Source organism: Salmo salar, chromosome 04 (genome assembly GCF_965601325.2).
Source record: "Salmo salar chromosome 04, fSalSal1, whole genome shotgun sequence".
Lineage (NCBI taxonomy): Eukaryota > Metazoa > Chordata > Actinopteri > Salmoniformes > Salmonidae > Salmo > Salmo salar.
Window position 1 is genome coordinate 20,960,431 of NC_138294.1, and position 16,242 is coordinate 20,976,672.

The 16,242-nt window shown below is 44.2% G+C and overlaps 1 protein-coding gene across 3 annotated transcripts in view; it reads left to right on the forward strand.

Annotated features, from left to right (window-relative positions):
* LOC106602362 (serine/threonine-protein kinase DCLK2) overlaps nt 1-16,242 on the forward strand; it is an 85,690-nt gene that overhangs the window by 62,417 nt on the left and 7,031 nt on the right. For all 3 annotated transcript variants that reach the window (XM_045716591.2, XM_045716590.2, XM_045716592.2), the window contains exons 6-14: nt 971-1,065; nt 2,829-2,910; nt 4,272-4,377; nt 5,064-5,121; nt 8,858-8,977; nt 10,797-10,943; nt 12,719-12,852; nt 13,164-13,241; nt 15,430-15,526. In XM_045716591.2, the coding sequence (XP_045572547.1) occupies nt 971-1,065; nt 2,829-2,910; nt 4,272-4,377; nt 5,064-5,121; nt 8,858-8,977; nt 10,797-10,943; nt 12,719-12,852; nt 13,164-13,241; nt 15,430-15,526 (917 nt within the window). The remainder of the gene's footprint in view (nt 1-970; nt 1,066-2,828; nt 2,911-4,271; nt 4,378-5,063; nt 5,122-8,857; nt 8,978-10,796; nt 10,944-12,718; nt 12,853-13,163; nt 13,242-15,429; nt 15,527-16,242) is intronic.

Below are 16,242 nucleotides of genomic sequence, written 5' to 3' on the forward strand. Positions count from 1 at the left end.
AGGCTGATACAAACCCATGTACTAAATTAGCCTCAGTGCTTTAGTCTTCAGCTGCTTTCACTGAGCCCTTCTAATTGAATTGAATAATCTCATCAGTTGTCTGGCATCACATTTCCTAGTAGGTGCTGTACTGTATTGGTGGTTCTGACTGTTGTTCGTAGGTCCAGATTGGTTGTCTCAGGGAACGGGTACAGTGTGTGGCAGTGTACCTGCCAAGAATCTAGAGTGTGTGGCAGATGAGGCCTTTCACAGAAATACACTACCATTACCAATACAGCCGACTTCTCCAAAGAAAGGCAATGCCTGGCCCTGTTGTTTGAGGAGAGGACTGTTTGTGACACAGGGAGGTTCCTGGAGGTAGGCTGCGTGAGGTACCCTTGAACCCTCAGGGTTGTAGCTTTCATGTGGCCTTAGCTGCAGACAGATTATCCAGGCAGCCTGCGGAGGCACCTGGGGTGACCCTGCGTGTCTGTCTGCTGGAGCCAAACACAACCTGCTTCTCCCCACAGGGGACCGGACAGGAAGTTGGACAGTCACACACAGTTCTAGACACGAAACGCCACACTACACCTTAAGAAAATCTAGCACTCGGTCTTAAGGAAAGATCATGGACTTGAATTCCTTGTGAAAAACTGTTTGTACAGAGTTTTGTCAACTGAGTGAACGTAAACCCATTCAAAGTGAACTTTGTTGTGGCACAAATGGATTTCCTGCCCTATCGTATATCACTTCCTGTGATAGAGGCATTTCCTTTAGTATTCAAAGAAGTTAAGAAAAATAGAATACACAATGTAATAACAGTAATGCACTTTTAACCAGCCACATCTCTCCAGAGGAAAAAGGACTTCCTCTCTCGTTTGCCATTCCCCACATGGGCACATCCTGTTGGGCCAGCCCTAGCCCTATCATTGTCTTACTATGGCTTCCTCCCTCTCTCCTTCCCTCTTTTCTCTCTCTCTGTCCTCTCCAGTCAATGGTGTCCCCAGCAGTACGATCTCCACCCCCAAGTCCACCAAATCCAATAGCTCCTCCCCCACCAGCCCCCGCAGTATACACAGCTTCAAGGTGAGTCACACACACAAACCGTGTCTCACACACACACCACCTATAATCTCCAGATAATGCTATTGTACTGTATGTACCTGTATAGGAAGGGTGATTTTGTATATTTAGACATATGCTATAAATAACTATATAGTAGCAAATGATTTAACCTCAAGTGCATTAGATCAGGAATAGTGGCTGGCCAGAACGCTTGAACCTGTTGACAGTGTAGACAACAGCACTTCAACCTTCTCAAGATGATTATTACAGTTTGGCAACACCTACACCGTGTTTACTTGAAAGGTCCATAACGTTTGATAGAACTTAGTTACTCTGAAGACATCCACAAAATAACATATTGAAAAGAAAGATTGATGATGTAATCCACCCAGTTCAAAGGTGTTTCACCTTGAGATTCCTCCTTTAGATAGTGTACTAAATAATGCATACACTTTTCTAGTCCAGGTAACAGAAATAAGCCTTATGGTCCATGTACTTCTAGAAGTGTTGAAAGACCTTCTCTTCCATAATAGAAAAGATTACTGGGATGACTTGGCGGATTCTGTCGCATGTGAAAGCCAAGAATGCTTGAAAAAGCAGTCTTATTATAACCTATTCAAACAGCCATCACAGCTGTCTCTTTTGGGAAAAAGCCTCATCAAATTATTCATTCTTTTCAACATTGGTCCTCATTTCGATCCATTAAAGTTTGTGTTTCTTCTTTCTCTGCCTGATAAGTGACAGTAGGGGAGGCCTATCCATTAAGATAGTTCCTTACACCCTGTACTGTTCTGAAGGGCAGAACACTTATTTTACGCCAAATGCATAATTAACACAGTGATATACATACCTGCTCACTTTCTTTTGAGTTAGTTTGGGTAGGCACACAACGTCCACAGAATGGAGAACTCTAAGAGCAATTCAGAAGAGACGTGTTTTTGTGGAACCGTCTTCTGTCTTTTCATTGAGCTACCTATCTAATAATGGATTAGAAAGTCGAATATCAAACATTTTCTTACCAAACCAAAATATACATGCAACAAGCGACAATTTCAAAGATTTTCCTGAGTTACAGTTCATATAAGGAAATCAGTCAATTTAAATAAATTCAAAAGGCCTGCACAAGTAAAATGAAATGCTTAACTTGCAAGCCCTTCCCAACATTGCAGTATTCAATATCAAAATAGTATAACAAAAAAAAAACACAAGAAATAAGAGAGGGAAAAAAAACGAACAGAAGAATGTAAGCCATATACAGGGTAAGTGCCAGTACCAAACCATACAATTTAATTGCGGGGGTGTTTTGTATTAGTGCTTCAGAGTTCTGACAGGAAACTATCTAACACTACGGGGATCCATGAGCTAGTTATCCTGACACACTCTGTCATGGCATTATATTGGATTTCAGATGCATGCTACTTAAAGCAAAACCATTAGTCAATGTCCCTAGATCCCAGGGCTTAGTTCTGGATCGATGTTATGAAGCGGACCTGTCCTGTTGTATTACTCCGGAGATGTAACTGGCTAATTCGATCGCCCTGCTAGTATTGATGTCAAAACAAAGCATTGGATTGGGAGTCGCGTGCCCAGATAACTTTGGCCCAGCTAACCTTGACCTCTAATCCATTGTGTGTGTCATTTTTTTATATTTATAGTTGCCATGGTGATACGTGTGTCCAGGTTTTGACTTGAGTGTTGGCTGAAAGGGGAAGGATGCTGACCTCTTTTTTTCTCTCCTTCCCTCCCCTCTTCATCTCTTACTTTCTTTCTCTCCTCCTTTCCAGATTCCGCCACATCACACGTCTGCCTCCAATGTGAACGGGTCTTCACACAGTCTGGAGCTGGCCTATAACATGAGTCCTGAGGGTAGGTGTCCCCTTCTCTGACATTTTCTTCATTTCTGTTTTCTCTCCTCCTCCTCCTTGCTTCGCCACTCCACACCTGCCCTCATCCCTCCCTTCTCCTCTCAACCTCTCCCCTCTCCTCCTTTCTCCTCTTTTGTTCTCCCCTCCTCCTTTCTCCTCCCCTCCCTACTCTTCTTCCACTCCCTTCTCTCCTCCCTTCTCTTCTTCAGTTCTCCTCTTCTCCTCTCCTCTCTTCTACTCCTCTCCTCTCTTTACCCTGTGTCATCCTGTCTCTGTGCCAACTCTCACAGCTCCTGCCTGCACTCACTCACCCCTAAAACGTGGCCCAATGCATCCCCAATCCCCCCTAGGGCCTCAATGCAGGTTCAGGTTGTTATATTAGAATTGCTTACTCAGCGACACAAGCCGCATCACAGCAGAGCTCACAACAGAGGGACAGAGAAGTGTGATGCGGAGAACAAGTGAAAAAACCTGTGTGCTTCTGCGTGAGACAGCCAGGCTGTATCAACACGTCCTTGGGCTGTGTGTCTGCATCATATTACTGGTCACTCTTTAGGAGAGGCCAGATATTAGTTCTAGGGTAGGAGCTAGGCTGCCTGGGTTAATGGGCAATTCATGACTTTATACTTTGATTAGATTAAAACGCAGTGATCCTTTATTGTCTTAACAAAGAGATCATATTCATTTCACTGCAATGCAAGTTTTACCAGAGTAAGTACTTGTAGGTATTGTGCGTCATTCCACACTGAGTGTCCAAAACATTATGAACACCTGCTCTTTCCCTGACATAGACTGACCAGGTGAATCCAGGTGGAAGCTATGATCCCTTATTGATGTCACTTGTTAAATCCACTTCAATCAGTGTAGATGAAGGGGAGGAGACAGGTTAATTAAGGATTTTTAAGCCGTGAGACAATTGAGACATGGGTTGTGTATGTGTGCCATTCACCGGGTGTAGGATCAAGACAAAATATTGAAGTGCCTTTGAACGGGGTATGGTAGTAGGTGCCAGGTGCACTGGTTTGTTTCAAGAACTGCAACACTGCTGGGTTTTTCACACTCAACAGTTTCCTGTGTGTATCAAGAATGGGCCACCACCCAAAGGACATCCAGCCAACTTGACACAACTGTGGGAAGCATTGGAGTCAACATGGGCCAGCATTCCTGTTTAACTCTTTTGACACCTTGTAGAGTCCTTGCCCCGACTAATTGAGGCTGTTCTGAGGGCAAAAGGTGGGAGTGCAACTCAAATATTAGGAAGGTGTTCTTAATGTTTTGTTCAGTCTGTATATATGTGGGCCACAGGAAGTAACTGAAAGAGCATTCTGATGTGCCCCGTTGTAACACGTCTCTCCTCATCAGTTAACGGCAACAGCTGTAGCTCTATCACAACCGTCCTGGATAAGTACAAGGTCGGCAAGGTCATAGGAGACGGAAACTTTGCAGTGGTGAAAGACTGTGTAGAACGGTATGTAAATTAAGAATGATATTACATTTCTTTACATCTCATTGATGGATTTAAAACCTTATTTTAATTTTAACTTCTCGCTTGACCGGAAGTTTCATAGCATACCAATTGTACTTTCATATTTGTAAGGAATGTTCACTTGGCTGTTGGACTTAAAAAGCCCTATTTATTAATGACCACGTTGATCAGTAGCTTTCAATGTGACTTAATAAGCGCCACGTCACATCATAACTGCTTCTAAGGCTTAATGACAGCAGGCATTTATAGAATTTAAGTAAGCATTTACTGTTTGTGTATGTGCGTGTGTCTGAGGTTCAGCCCATGAAATCCACTTCATTACCGTTTCCCTTCTGACTCAGCAGTTTGTCTGTAATATACAGAGAGAAGACTTCTTCCTCTAATCAGAAGGGCTAGACGCTCCAATACACTGTCACGCACTGTCTGATGCTTCAGCCTATGACTGTGTATGGGGATGCAACACTGTTCAGTCTACTGTTGGATAGAACTTAGAATCTTAGTTTGTGATGAAACAAAGCTGGCTAACCTATTAAAAGTGCCTTTCAAACTTGTTAAAAAATGTTATGGTTTGGCAGATGGTTGCACATGATTTGGGTTGGTTTGAAGGATTTACAGTAAATACAATATACCATGATTTGAAGGACTAGTGTTGCTGTGTGTCTTTATAGGTCCACTGGGAAGGAGTATGCACTGAAGATCATTGACAAGGCCAAGTGCAGTGGAAAGGTAAGAGAGAGAGAGAATATGTTGTTGCCACTGTATTTCTTTGACTGTGTCACCAAATTGCAGCTGAGCTCAGCAACCCAGGTTGTAACGTGGTAAATGAATGAGTGTTGCTGACAGAGTCCCAGTACCATGTATCAACAGAGAGACTGTTCTCTCAGACAGTGTTGCTGACAGAGTCCCAGCACCATGTATCAACAGAGACTGTTCTCTCAGACAGTGTTGCTGACAGAGTCCCAGTACCATGTATCAACAGAGACTGTTCTCTCAGACAGTGTTGCTGACCGTCCCAGCACCATGTATCAACAGAGAGACTGTTCTCTCAGACAGTGTTGCTGACCGTCCCAGTACCATGTATCAACAGAGAGACTGTTCTCTCAGTGTTGCTGACTGTCCCAGCACCATGTATCAACAGAGAGACTGTTCTCTCAGACAGTGTTGCTGACAGAGTCCCAGCACCATGTATCAACAGAGAGACTGTTCTCTCAGACAGTGTTGCTGACAGAGTCCCAGCACCATGTATCAACAGAGAGACTGTTCTCTCAGACAGTGTTGCTGACAGAGTCCCAGCACCATGTATCAACAGAGAGACTGTTCTCTCAGACAGTGTTGCTGACCGTCCCAGTACCATGTATCAACAGAGACTGTTCTCTCAGTGTTGCTGACTGTCCCAGTACCATGTATCAACAGAGACTGTTCTCTCAGACAGTGTTGCTGACCGTCCCAGCACCATGTATCAACAGAGAGACTGTTCTCTCAGACAGTGTTGCTGACCGTCCCAGCACCATGTATCAACAGAGAGACTGTTCTCTCAGACAGTGTTGCTGACAGAGTCCCAGCACCATGTATCAACAGAGACTGTTCTCTCAGACAGTGTTGCTGACCGTCCCAGTACCATGTATCAACAGAGAGACTGTTCTCTCAGACAGTGTTGCTGACAGAGTCCCAGCACCATGTATCAACAGAGACTGTTCTCTCAGACAGTGTTGCTGACCGTCCCAGTACCATGTATCAACAGAGAGACTGTTCTCTCAGACAGTGTTGCTGACCGTCCCAGCACCATGTATCAACAGAGACTGTTCTCTCAGACAGTGTTGCTGACCGTCCCAGTACCATGTATCAACAGAGAGACTGTTCTCTCAGACAGTGTTGCTGACAGAGTCCCAGCACCATGTATCAACAGAGAGACTGTTCTCTCAGACAGTGTTGCTGACCGTCCCAGTACCATGTATCAACAGAGACTGTTCTCTCAGACAGTGTTGCTGACCGTCCCAGCACCATGTATCAACAGAGAGACTGTTCTCTCAGACAGTGTTGCTGACCGTCCCAGCACCATGTATCAACAGAGAGACTGTTCTCTCAGACAGTGTTGCTGACCGTCCCAGCACCATGTATCAACAGAGAGACTGTTCTCTCAGACAGTGTTGCTGACCGTCCCAGTACCATGTATCAACAGAGACTGTTCTCTCAGACAGTGTTGCTGACCGTCCCAGTACCATGTATCAACAGAGAGACTGTTCTCTCAGACAGTGTTGCTGACAGAGACCCAGCACCATGTATCAACAGAGACTGTTCTCTCAGACAGTGTTGCTGACCGTCCCAGTACCATGTATCAACAGAGAGACTGTTCTCTCAGACAGTGTTGCTGACCGTCCCAGCACCATGTATCAACAGAGAGACTGTTCTCTCAGACAGTGTTGCTGACCGTCCCAGCACCATGTATCAACAGAGACTGTTCTCTCAGACAGTGTTGCTGACCGTCCCAGTACCATGTATCAACAGAGAGACTGTTCTCTCAGACAGTGTTGCTGACAGAGTCCCAGCACCATGTATCAACAGAGACTGTTCTCTCAGACAGTGTTGCTGACAGAGTCCCAGTACCATGTATCAACAGAGACTGTTCTCTCAGTGTTGCTGACTGTCCCAGCACCATGTATCAACAGAGAGACTGTTCTCTCAGACAGTGTTGCTGACCATCCCAGTACCATGTATCAACAGAGACTGTTCTCTCAGACAGTGTTGCTGACCGTCCCAGTACCATGTATCAACAGAGAGACTGTTCTCTCAGACAGTGTTGCTGACAGAGTCCCAGCACCATGTATCAACAGAGAGACTGTTCTCTCAGACAGTGTTGCTGACAGTCCCAGTACCATGTATCAACAGAGAGACTGTTCTCTCAGACAGTGTTGCTGACCGTCTCAGCACCATGTATCAACAGAGAGACTGTTCTCTCAGACAGTGTTGCTGACAGAGACCCAGCACCATGTATCAACAGAGACTGTTCTCTCAGACAGTGTTGCTGACCGTCCCAGTACCATGTATCAACAGAGACTGTTCTCTCAGACAGTGTTGCTGACAGAGTCCCAGCACCATGTATCAACAGAGAGACTGTTCTCTCAGACAGTGTTGCTGACAGAGTCCCAGTACCATGTATCAACAGAGACTGTTCTCTCAGACAGTGTTGCTGACCGTCCCAGTACCATGTATCAACAGAGACTGTTCTCTCAGACAGTGTTGCTGACCGTCCCAGTACCATGTATCAACAGAGAGACTGTTCTCTCAGACAGTGTTGCTGACCGTCCCAGCACCATGTATCAACAGAGAGACTGTTCTCTCAGACAGTGTTGCTGACCGTCCCAGTACCATGTATCAACAGAGAGACTGTTCTCTCAGACAGTGTTGCTGACCGTCCCAGTACCATGTATCAACAGAGACTGTTCTCTCAGACAGTGTTGCTGACCGTCCCAGCACCATGTATCAACAGAGACTGTTCTCTCAGACAGTGTTGCTGACAGAGTCCCAGCACCATGTATCAACAGAGACTGTTCTCTCAGACAGTGTTGCTGACCGTCCCAGCACCATGTATCAACAGAGAGACTGTTCTCTCAGACAGTGTTGCTGACAGAGTCCCAGCACCATGTATCAACAGAGAGATTGTTCTCTCAGACAGTGTTGCTGACAGAGTCCCAGCACCATGTATCAACAGAGACTGTTCTCTCAGACAGTGTTGCTGACCGTCCCAGTACCATGTATCAACAGAGACTGTTCTCTCAGACAGTGTTGCTGACCGTCCCAGCACCATGTATCAACAGAGAGATTGTTCTCTCAGACAGTGTTGCTGACTGTCCCAGCACCATGTATCAACAGAGACTGTTCTCTCAGACAGTGTTGCTGACCGTCCCAGCACCATGTATCAACAGAGACTGTTCTCTCAGACAGTGTTGCTGACTGTCCCAGCACCATGTATCAACAGAGAGATTGTTCTCTCAGACAGTGTTGCTGACTGTCCCAGCACCATGTATCAACAGAGACTGTTCTCTCAGACAGTGTTGCTGACAGAGTCCCAGCACCATGTATCAACAGAGACTGTTCTCTCAGACAGTGTTGCTGACTGTCCCAGCACCATGTATCAACAGAGACTGTTCTCTCAGACAGTGTTGCTGACCGTCCCAGCACCATGTATCAACAGAGAGACTGTTCTCTCAGACAGTGTTGCTGACGGTCCCAGCACCATGTATCAACAGAGACTGTTCTCTCAGACAGTGTTGCTGACAGAGTCCCAGCACCATGTATCAACAGAGAGACTGTTCTCTCAGACAGTGTTGCTGACCGTCCCAGTACCATGTATCAACAGAGAGACTGTTCTCTCAGACAGTGTGTGTGTGTGTGTGTGTGTGTGTGTGTGTGTGTGTGTGTGTGTGTGTGTGTGTGTGTGTGGTGTGTGTGTGTGTGTGTGTAGGAGCACCTGATAGAGAATGAGGTGGCAGTGCTGAGGAGAGTCAAACACCCCAACATTATCCAGCTGATAGACGAGGTGGACACACCCACTGAACTCTATCTGGTCATGGAGCTGGTCAAGGTACGTTCAACCACTACTGACCTCTACAGTATCTATTCAACCACTACTGACCTCTACAGTATCTATTCAACCACTACTGACCTCTACAATATCTATTCAACCACTACTGACCTCTACAGTATCTATTCAACCACTACTGACCTCTACAGTATCTATTCAACCACTACTGACCTCTACAGTATCTATTCAACCACTACTGACCTCTACAGTATCTATTCAACCACTACTGGCCTCTACAGTATCTATTCAGCCACAACTGACCTCTACAGTATCTATTCAACCACTACTGACCTCTATAGTATCTATTCAACCACTACTGACCTCTACAGTATCTATTCAGCCACAACTGACCTCTACAGTATCTATTCAACCACTGCTGACCTCTACAGTATCTATCCAACCACTACTGACCTCTACAGTATCTATTCAACCACTATTGACCTCTACAGTATCTATTCAACCACTACTGACCTCTACAGTATCTATTCAACCACTACTGACCTCTACAGTATCTATTCAACCACTACTGACCTCTACAGTATCTATTCAACCACTACTGACCTCTACAGTATCTATTCAACCACTATTGACCTCTACAGTATCTATTCAACCACTATTGACCTCTACAGTATCTATTCAACCACTACTGACCTCTACAGTATCTATTCAACCACTACTGACCTCTACAGTATCTATTCAACCACTACTGACCTCTACAGTATCTATTCAACCACTACTGACCTCTACAATATCTATTCAACCACTACTGACCTCTACAGTATCTATTCAACCACTACTGACCCCTGCAGTATCTATTCAACCACTACTGACCCCTGCAGTATCTATTCAACCACTACTGACCCCTGCAGTATCTATTCAACCACTACTGACCCCTACAGTATCTATTCAACAACTACTGACCCCTGCAGTATCTATTCAACCACTACTGACCTCTACAGTATCTATTCAACCACTACTGACCTCTACAGTATCTATTCAACCACTACTGACCTCTACAGTATCTATTCAACCACTACTGACCTCTACAGTATCTATTCAGCCACAACTGACCTCTACAGTATCTATTCAACCACTACTGACCTCTATAGTATCTATTCAACCACTACTGACCTCTACAGTATCTATTCAGCCACAACTGACCTCTACAGTATCTATTCAACCACTGCTGACCTCTACAGTATCTATCCAACCACTACTGACCTCTACAGTATCTATTCAACCACTACTGACCTCTACAGTATCTATTCAACCACTATTGACCTCTACAGTATCTATTCAACCACTACTGACCTCTACAGTATCTATTCAACCACTACTGACCTCTACAGTATCTATTCAACCACTACTGACCTCTACAGTATCTATTCAACCACTACTGACCTCTACAGTATCTATTCAACCACTACTGACCTCTACAGTATCTATTCAACCACTACTGACCTCTACAGTATCTATTCAACCACTACTGACCTCTACAGTATCTATTCAACCACTACTGACCCCTGCAGTATCTATTCAACCACTACTGACCCCTGCAGTATCTATTCAACCACTACTGACCTCTACAGTATCTATTCAACAACTACTGACCCCTGCAGTATCTATTCAACCACTACTGACCTCTACAGTATCTATTCAACCACTACTGACCTCTACAGTATCTAGTCAACCACTACTGACCGCTATAGCAGTATTCTGCACTTCATCAGTGCATGCAACATTAATATTATAGGTACCTTCTCATTTAGGTAAGTCCTTAATTCAACATTAATGTGTCTAATGCGTCCATTTCCTGCAGGGTGGCGACCTGTTTGATGCCATCACATCCTCCACTAAGTACACAGAGAGAGATGCCAGTGTCATGGTGTTTAACCTGGCTGGAGCCCTGAAGTACCTCCACAGCATGAACATAGTACACAGAGACATCAAGCCTGAGAACCTGCTGGTGAGTAGTGAGGGACCACACTGAAGACTGGGGTAGCCAGCTACACTGTACACTGTAAGATCATATGTTGTTGAATTAACATACAGTAGTTACCTAACAGCAATATGTCAGAATTGTTGTGACACAGTTCCACCAGAGTGGCCGAGATACACTACGTTTCAAAAGTTTGGGGTCACTTAGAAATGTCCTTGTTTTTGAAAGAAAAGCAAAAGAAATTGTCCATTAAATAACATCAAATTGATCAGAAATACAGTGTAGACATTGTTAATGTTGTAAATGACTACTGTAGCTGGAAACGGCAGATTTTTAATGGAATATCTACATAGGCGTACAGAGGCCCATTATCAGCAACCATCACTCCTGTGTTCGCTAATCCAAGTTTATCATTTTCAAAGGCTAATTGATCATTAGTAAACCCTTTTGCAATTATGTTAGCACAGCTGAAAACTGTTGTTCTGATTAAAGAAACTGGCCTTCTTTAGACTACTTGAGTATCTGGAGCATCAGCATTTGTGTGTTCGATTACAGACTCAAAATGGCCAGAAACAAAGAACTTTCTTCTGAACTCGTCAGTCTATTCTTGTTCTGAGAAATGAAGGCTATTCCATGTGAGAAATTGCCAAGAAACTGAAGATCTATTACAACGCTGTGTACTACTCCCTTCACAGAACAGCGCAAACTGGCTCTAAACAGAATAGAAAGAGGAGTCGGCGGCCCCGGTGCACAACTGAGCAAGAGGACAAGTACATTAGAGTGTCTAGTTTGAGAAACAGACGCCTCACAAGTCCTCAACTGTCCTTTTAGGCAGAGTTCCTCTGTCCAGTGTCTGTGTTCTTTTGCCCATCTTAATCTTTACTTTTTATTGGCCAGTCTGAGATATGGCTTTTTCTTTGCATCTCTGCCTAGAAGGCCAGCATCCCAGAGTCACCTCTTCACTGTTGACGTTGAGACCTGGTGTTTTGCGGGTACTATTTAATGAAGCTGCCAGTTGAGGACTTGTGAGGCGTCTGTTTCTCAAACTAGACACACTAATGTACTTGTCCTCTTGCTCAGTTGTGCACCGGGGCCGCCGACTCCTCCTCATTCTATTCTGGTTAGAGCCAGTTTGCGCTGTTCTGTGAAGGGAGTAGTACACAGCGTTGTAATAGATCTTCAGTTTCTTGGCAATTTCTCGCTTGGAATAGCCTTTATTTCTCAGGACAAGAATAGACTGACGAGTTTCAGAAGAAAGTTCTTTGTTTCTGGCCATTTTGAGTCTGTAATCGAACCCACAAACGCTGATGCTCCAGATACTCAACTAGTCTAAAGAAGGCCAGTTTCTTTAATCAGAACAACAGTTTTCAGCTGTGCTAACATAATTGCAAAAGGGTTTACTAATGATCAATTAACCTTTTAAAATGATAAACTTGGATTAGCGAACAGAGGAGTGATGGTTGCTGATAATGGGCCTCTGTACACCTATGTAGATATTCCATTAAAAATCAGCCGTTTCCAGCTACAGTAGTCATTTACAACATTAACAATGTCTACACTGTATTTCTGATTAATTTGGTGTTATTTTAATGGACAAAAAATTAGCTTTTCTTTCAAAAACAAGGACATTTCTAAGTGACCCCAAACTTTTTAAACGTAGTGTATATGATGGATATGAGATTAGAGATTTTCATATGGCATGCTAAAGTATTTGCATATGAGATTTGCATATGAAATGCTCAATGCCTTTTGAATTGAGGTGACATGAGTTGGTAACTATGTTTTCTGTGTCTGTCCCTTAGGTGTGTGAGTACCTTGACGGCACTAAGTCTCTGAAGCTGGGGGACTTTGGTCTGGCCACTGTGGTTGAGGGGCCCCTGCACACCGTGTGTGGAACCCCCACCTATGTGGCCCCTGAGATCATCGCTGAGGCTGGGTGAGTTACTGCCAACTCAGGGAACCTGCACCTGTATCCATAGCATCAGACTCAGACATTCTATTGACCAGCGTCGCTGAAGGGGAAACCCACACTGATGTTAAACAACACTTTCTTTATATTTCTCTCTCTCTGCTCGCTCTCTTTCTCTCTCTCTCTGCCTCTATCTTTCTCACTCGGCGCTCTCTTTCCCTCTGTCTTTCTTGTTATGCTTTCTCTCTCTGCTCTCTCTCCCCCTCTGCTCTCTCTCTCTCTCTCTTTCTCTCTGCTCTTTCTCCATCTCTTCTCTGTCTCTCTCCCTCTCCCCCAAGTTATGGTCTGAAGGTGGATATCTGGGCAACTGGAGTCATCACTTACATCCTGCTGTGTGGCTTCCCTCCCTTCCGCAGGTACACTACACAATGTTATTTAACCTCCAGACACCTACAGTACACTACACAATGTTATTTAACCTCCAGATACCTACAGTACACTACACAATGTTATTTAACCTCCAGACACCTACAGTACACCACACAATGTTATTTAACCTCCAGACACCTACAGTACATTACACAATGTTATTTAACCTCCAGATACCTACAGTACATTACACAATGTTATTTAACCTCCAGAACACCTACAGTACATTACACAATGTTATTTAACCTCCAGACACCTACAGTACACTACACAATGTTATTTAACCTCCAGATACCTACAGTACACTACACAATGTTATTTAACCTCCAGACACCTACAGTACACCACACAATGTTATTTAACCTCCAGAAGACCTACAGTACATTACACAATGTTATTTAACCTCCAGACACCTACAGTACATTACACAATGTTATTTAACCTCCAGACACCTACAGTACACTACACAATGTTATTTAACCTCCAGATACCTACAGTACATTACACAATGTTATTTAACCTCCAGACACCTACAGTACACCACACAATGTTATTTAACCTCCAGACACCTACAGTACATTACACAATGTTATTTAACCTCCAGACACCTACAGTACACCACACAATGTTATTTAACCTCCAGACACCTACAGTACATTACACAATGTTATTTAACCTCCAGATACCTACAGTACACTACACAATGTTATTTAACCTCCAGACACCTACAGTACATTACACAATGTTATTTAACCTCCAGACACCTACAGTACACTACACAATGTTATTTAACCTCCAGACACCTACAGTACACTACACAATGTTATTTAACCTCCAGATACCTACAGTACATTACACAATGTTATTTAACCTCCAGATACCTACAGTACATTACACAATGTTATTTAACCTCCAGACCCCTACAGTACATTACACAATGTTATTTAACCTCCAGACACCTACAGTACACTACACAATGTTATTTAACCTCCAGATACCTACAGTACACTACACAATGTTATTTAACCTCCAGACACCTACAGTACACTACACAATGTTATTTAACCTCCAGACACCTACAGTACATTACACAATGTTATTTAACCTCCAGACACCTACAGTACATTACACAATGTTATTTAACCTCCAGACACCTACAGTACATTACACAATGTTATTTAACCTCCAGACACCTACAGTACATTACACAATGTTATTTAACCTCCAGACACCTACAGTACATTACACAATGTTATTTAACCTCCAGACACCTACAGTACACTACACAATGTTATTTAACCTCCAGAACACCTACAGTACATTACACAATGTTATTTAACCTCCAGAACACCTACTGGGAAATATTCTCAGGTACACCACACAACAACATGAGTGCTCCTTGACGGGATAGCGTTCATTACACAGTCACCACGCTTAATGTTAACATGATAATCTATGAAATTCTACGATTGGCCACCTGCTTCATATCTGATTCACACAGTTAAACCTCTACTAGCCTGTCTAGGATGTACTTTAATTTACAGAAAACAGGGATTAAATCCTTGCTGTTGGAAAACGCTTAGAAATGTCTAATTGGTCTCGGGAATGCCCTGTAAATGTTCCCATAGACAGTCCTTACGCTGAAAATCAAGTGTTGAGTGGGCTACCTTAGTGTAAACCCAGGCGTCTGGCCCTCGCACACTAATTCAGCTATTTAAATACAGGAGACGTGAATTTACATGACTTCATTTGATGTTTTTTTATATAACTGTGATCTCGCATAGATTAACCGTTCGGCATAGACAAGGTCCCTAGATAGTAGTGTCATTGTCTGCCAGAATAGAGCTGAGAGATTTATTATGTCTCATAGTCAGTCGTCCTATCCTCCCCCTACTTGTACCTCTTCTGTTGCTACTCTTGTTATGTTCTGGTGTGTCCTTGAATTGATTCCTGGTGCTAAATTGGAAAATGCATGCAGCCAGTTAGAGTGAGGGGGAGGGGTGGGGGATAGATAGGATGATGGTGTCAGAGTTATTCTGACGCTGTGCGTCTTTGAATGTGACATGAATATAATGTGTGATGCCAAAATGTATGTGTGTGTGCGTGCACTACAGTATTTGTGGGTCTATGCTGAAATATCCATCTGTTCACAGCATAGTATGTCTCTCTCTACAGTGAGGACAACCTTCAAGAGGACCTGTTTGACCAGATCCTGGTGGGACGACTGGACTTCCCTGCTCCCTACTGGGACAACGTCACTGACTCAGCCAAGGTAACCACCACACACAGACACACCACCCCTGTCGGGTCAGCCCCCGTTACATTTGGGTGGCAGTAATGAGGGGGTGGGAGGGTCCCGTTGAGATCTCCCGGAATGAAGGAGAGGGGAGCGGGAGTGAAGAAAGAGAGGGATGGTTTGGAAAGAGAGAAAGAGGGGATGCACACACACACCATCTCTTCTTCTGTTCTCACATCTTTCATTACTCCTCTTTTCTGTTCTCTCTCTCTCTCTGCCTCTCTCTCTCTCGCTCTGCCTCTCTCTCTCTCGCTCTGTCTCTCTCTCTCTCTCTCTCTCGCTCTGCCTCTCTCTCTCTCTCTCTCTGCCTCTCTCCTCTCTCTCTCTGCCTCTCTCTCTCTCTGCCTCTCTCTCTCTGCCTCTCTCTCTCTCTGCCTCTCTCTCTCTCTCTCTCTGCCTCTCTCTCTCTCTCTGCCTCTCTCTCTCTCTCTCTCTCTCTCTCTCTCTCTCTCTCTCCCCTGCTCCCTCCTCTCACTCCCTAAATGACCACCATGCGTTACAGTGACAGCAGCTATTTCACAGCAAGGCTGAACTACTAATTAAATCCTCTGCTGCAGTGGCACCTCGACTTAACAAAGAGAGGCCTACGTCTAGAGATCTCAACAGCCTGCTGCAGTCACAGTCTATTTATTAGTTACCGGAAGAGAAGAAAATGGACTGATTTAGACTGACATGGACTACCTGAACTTGTC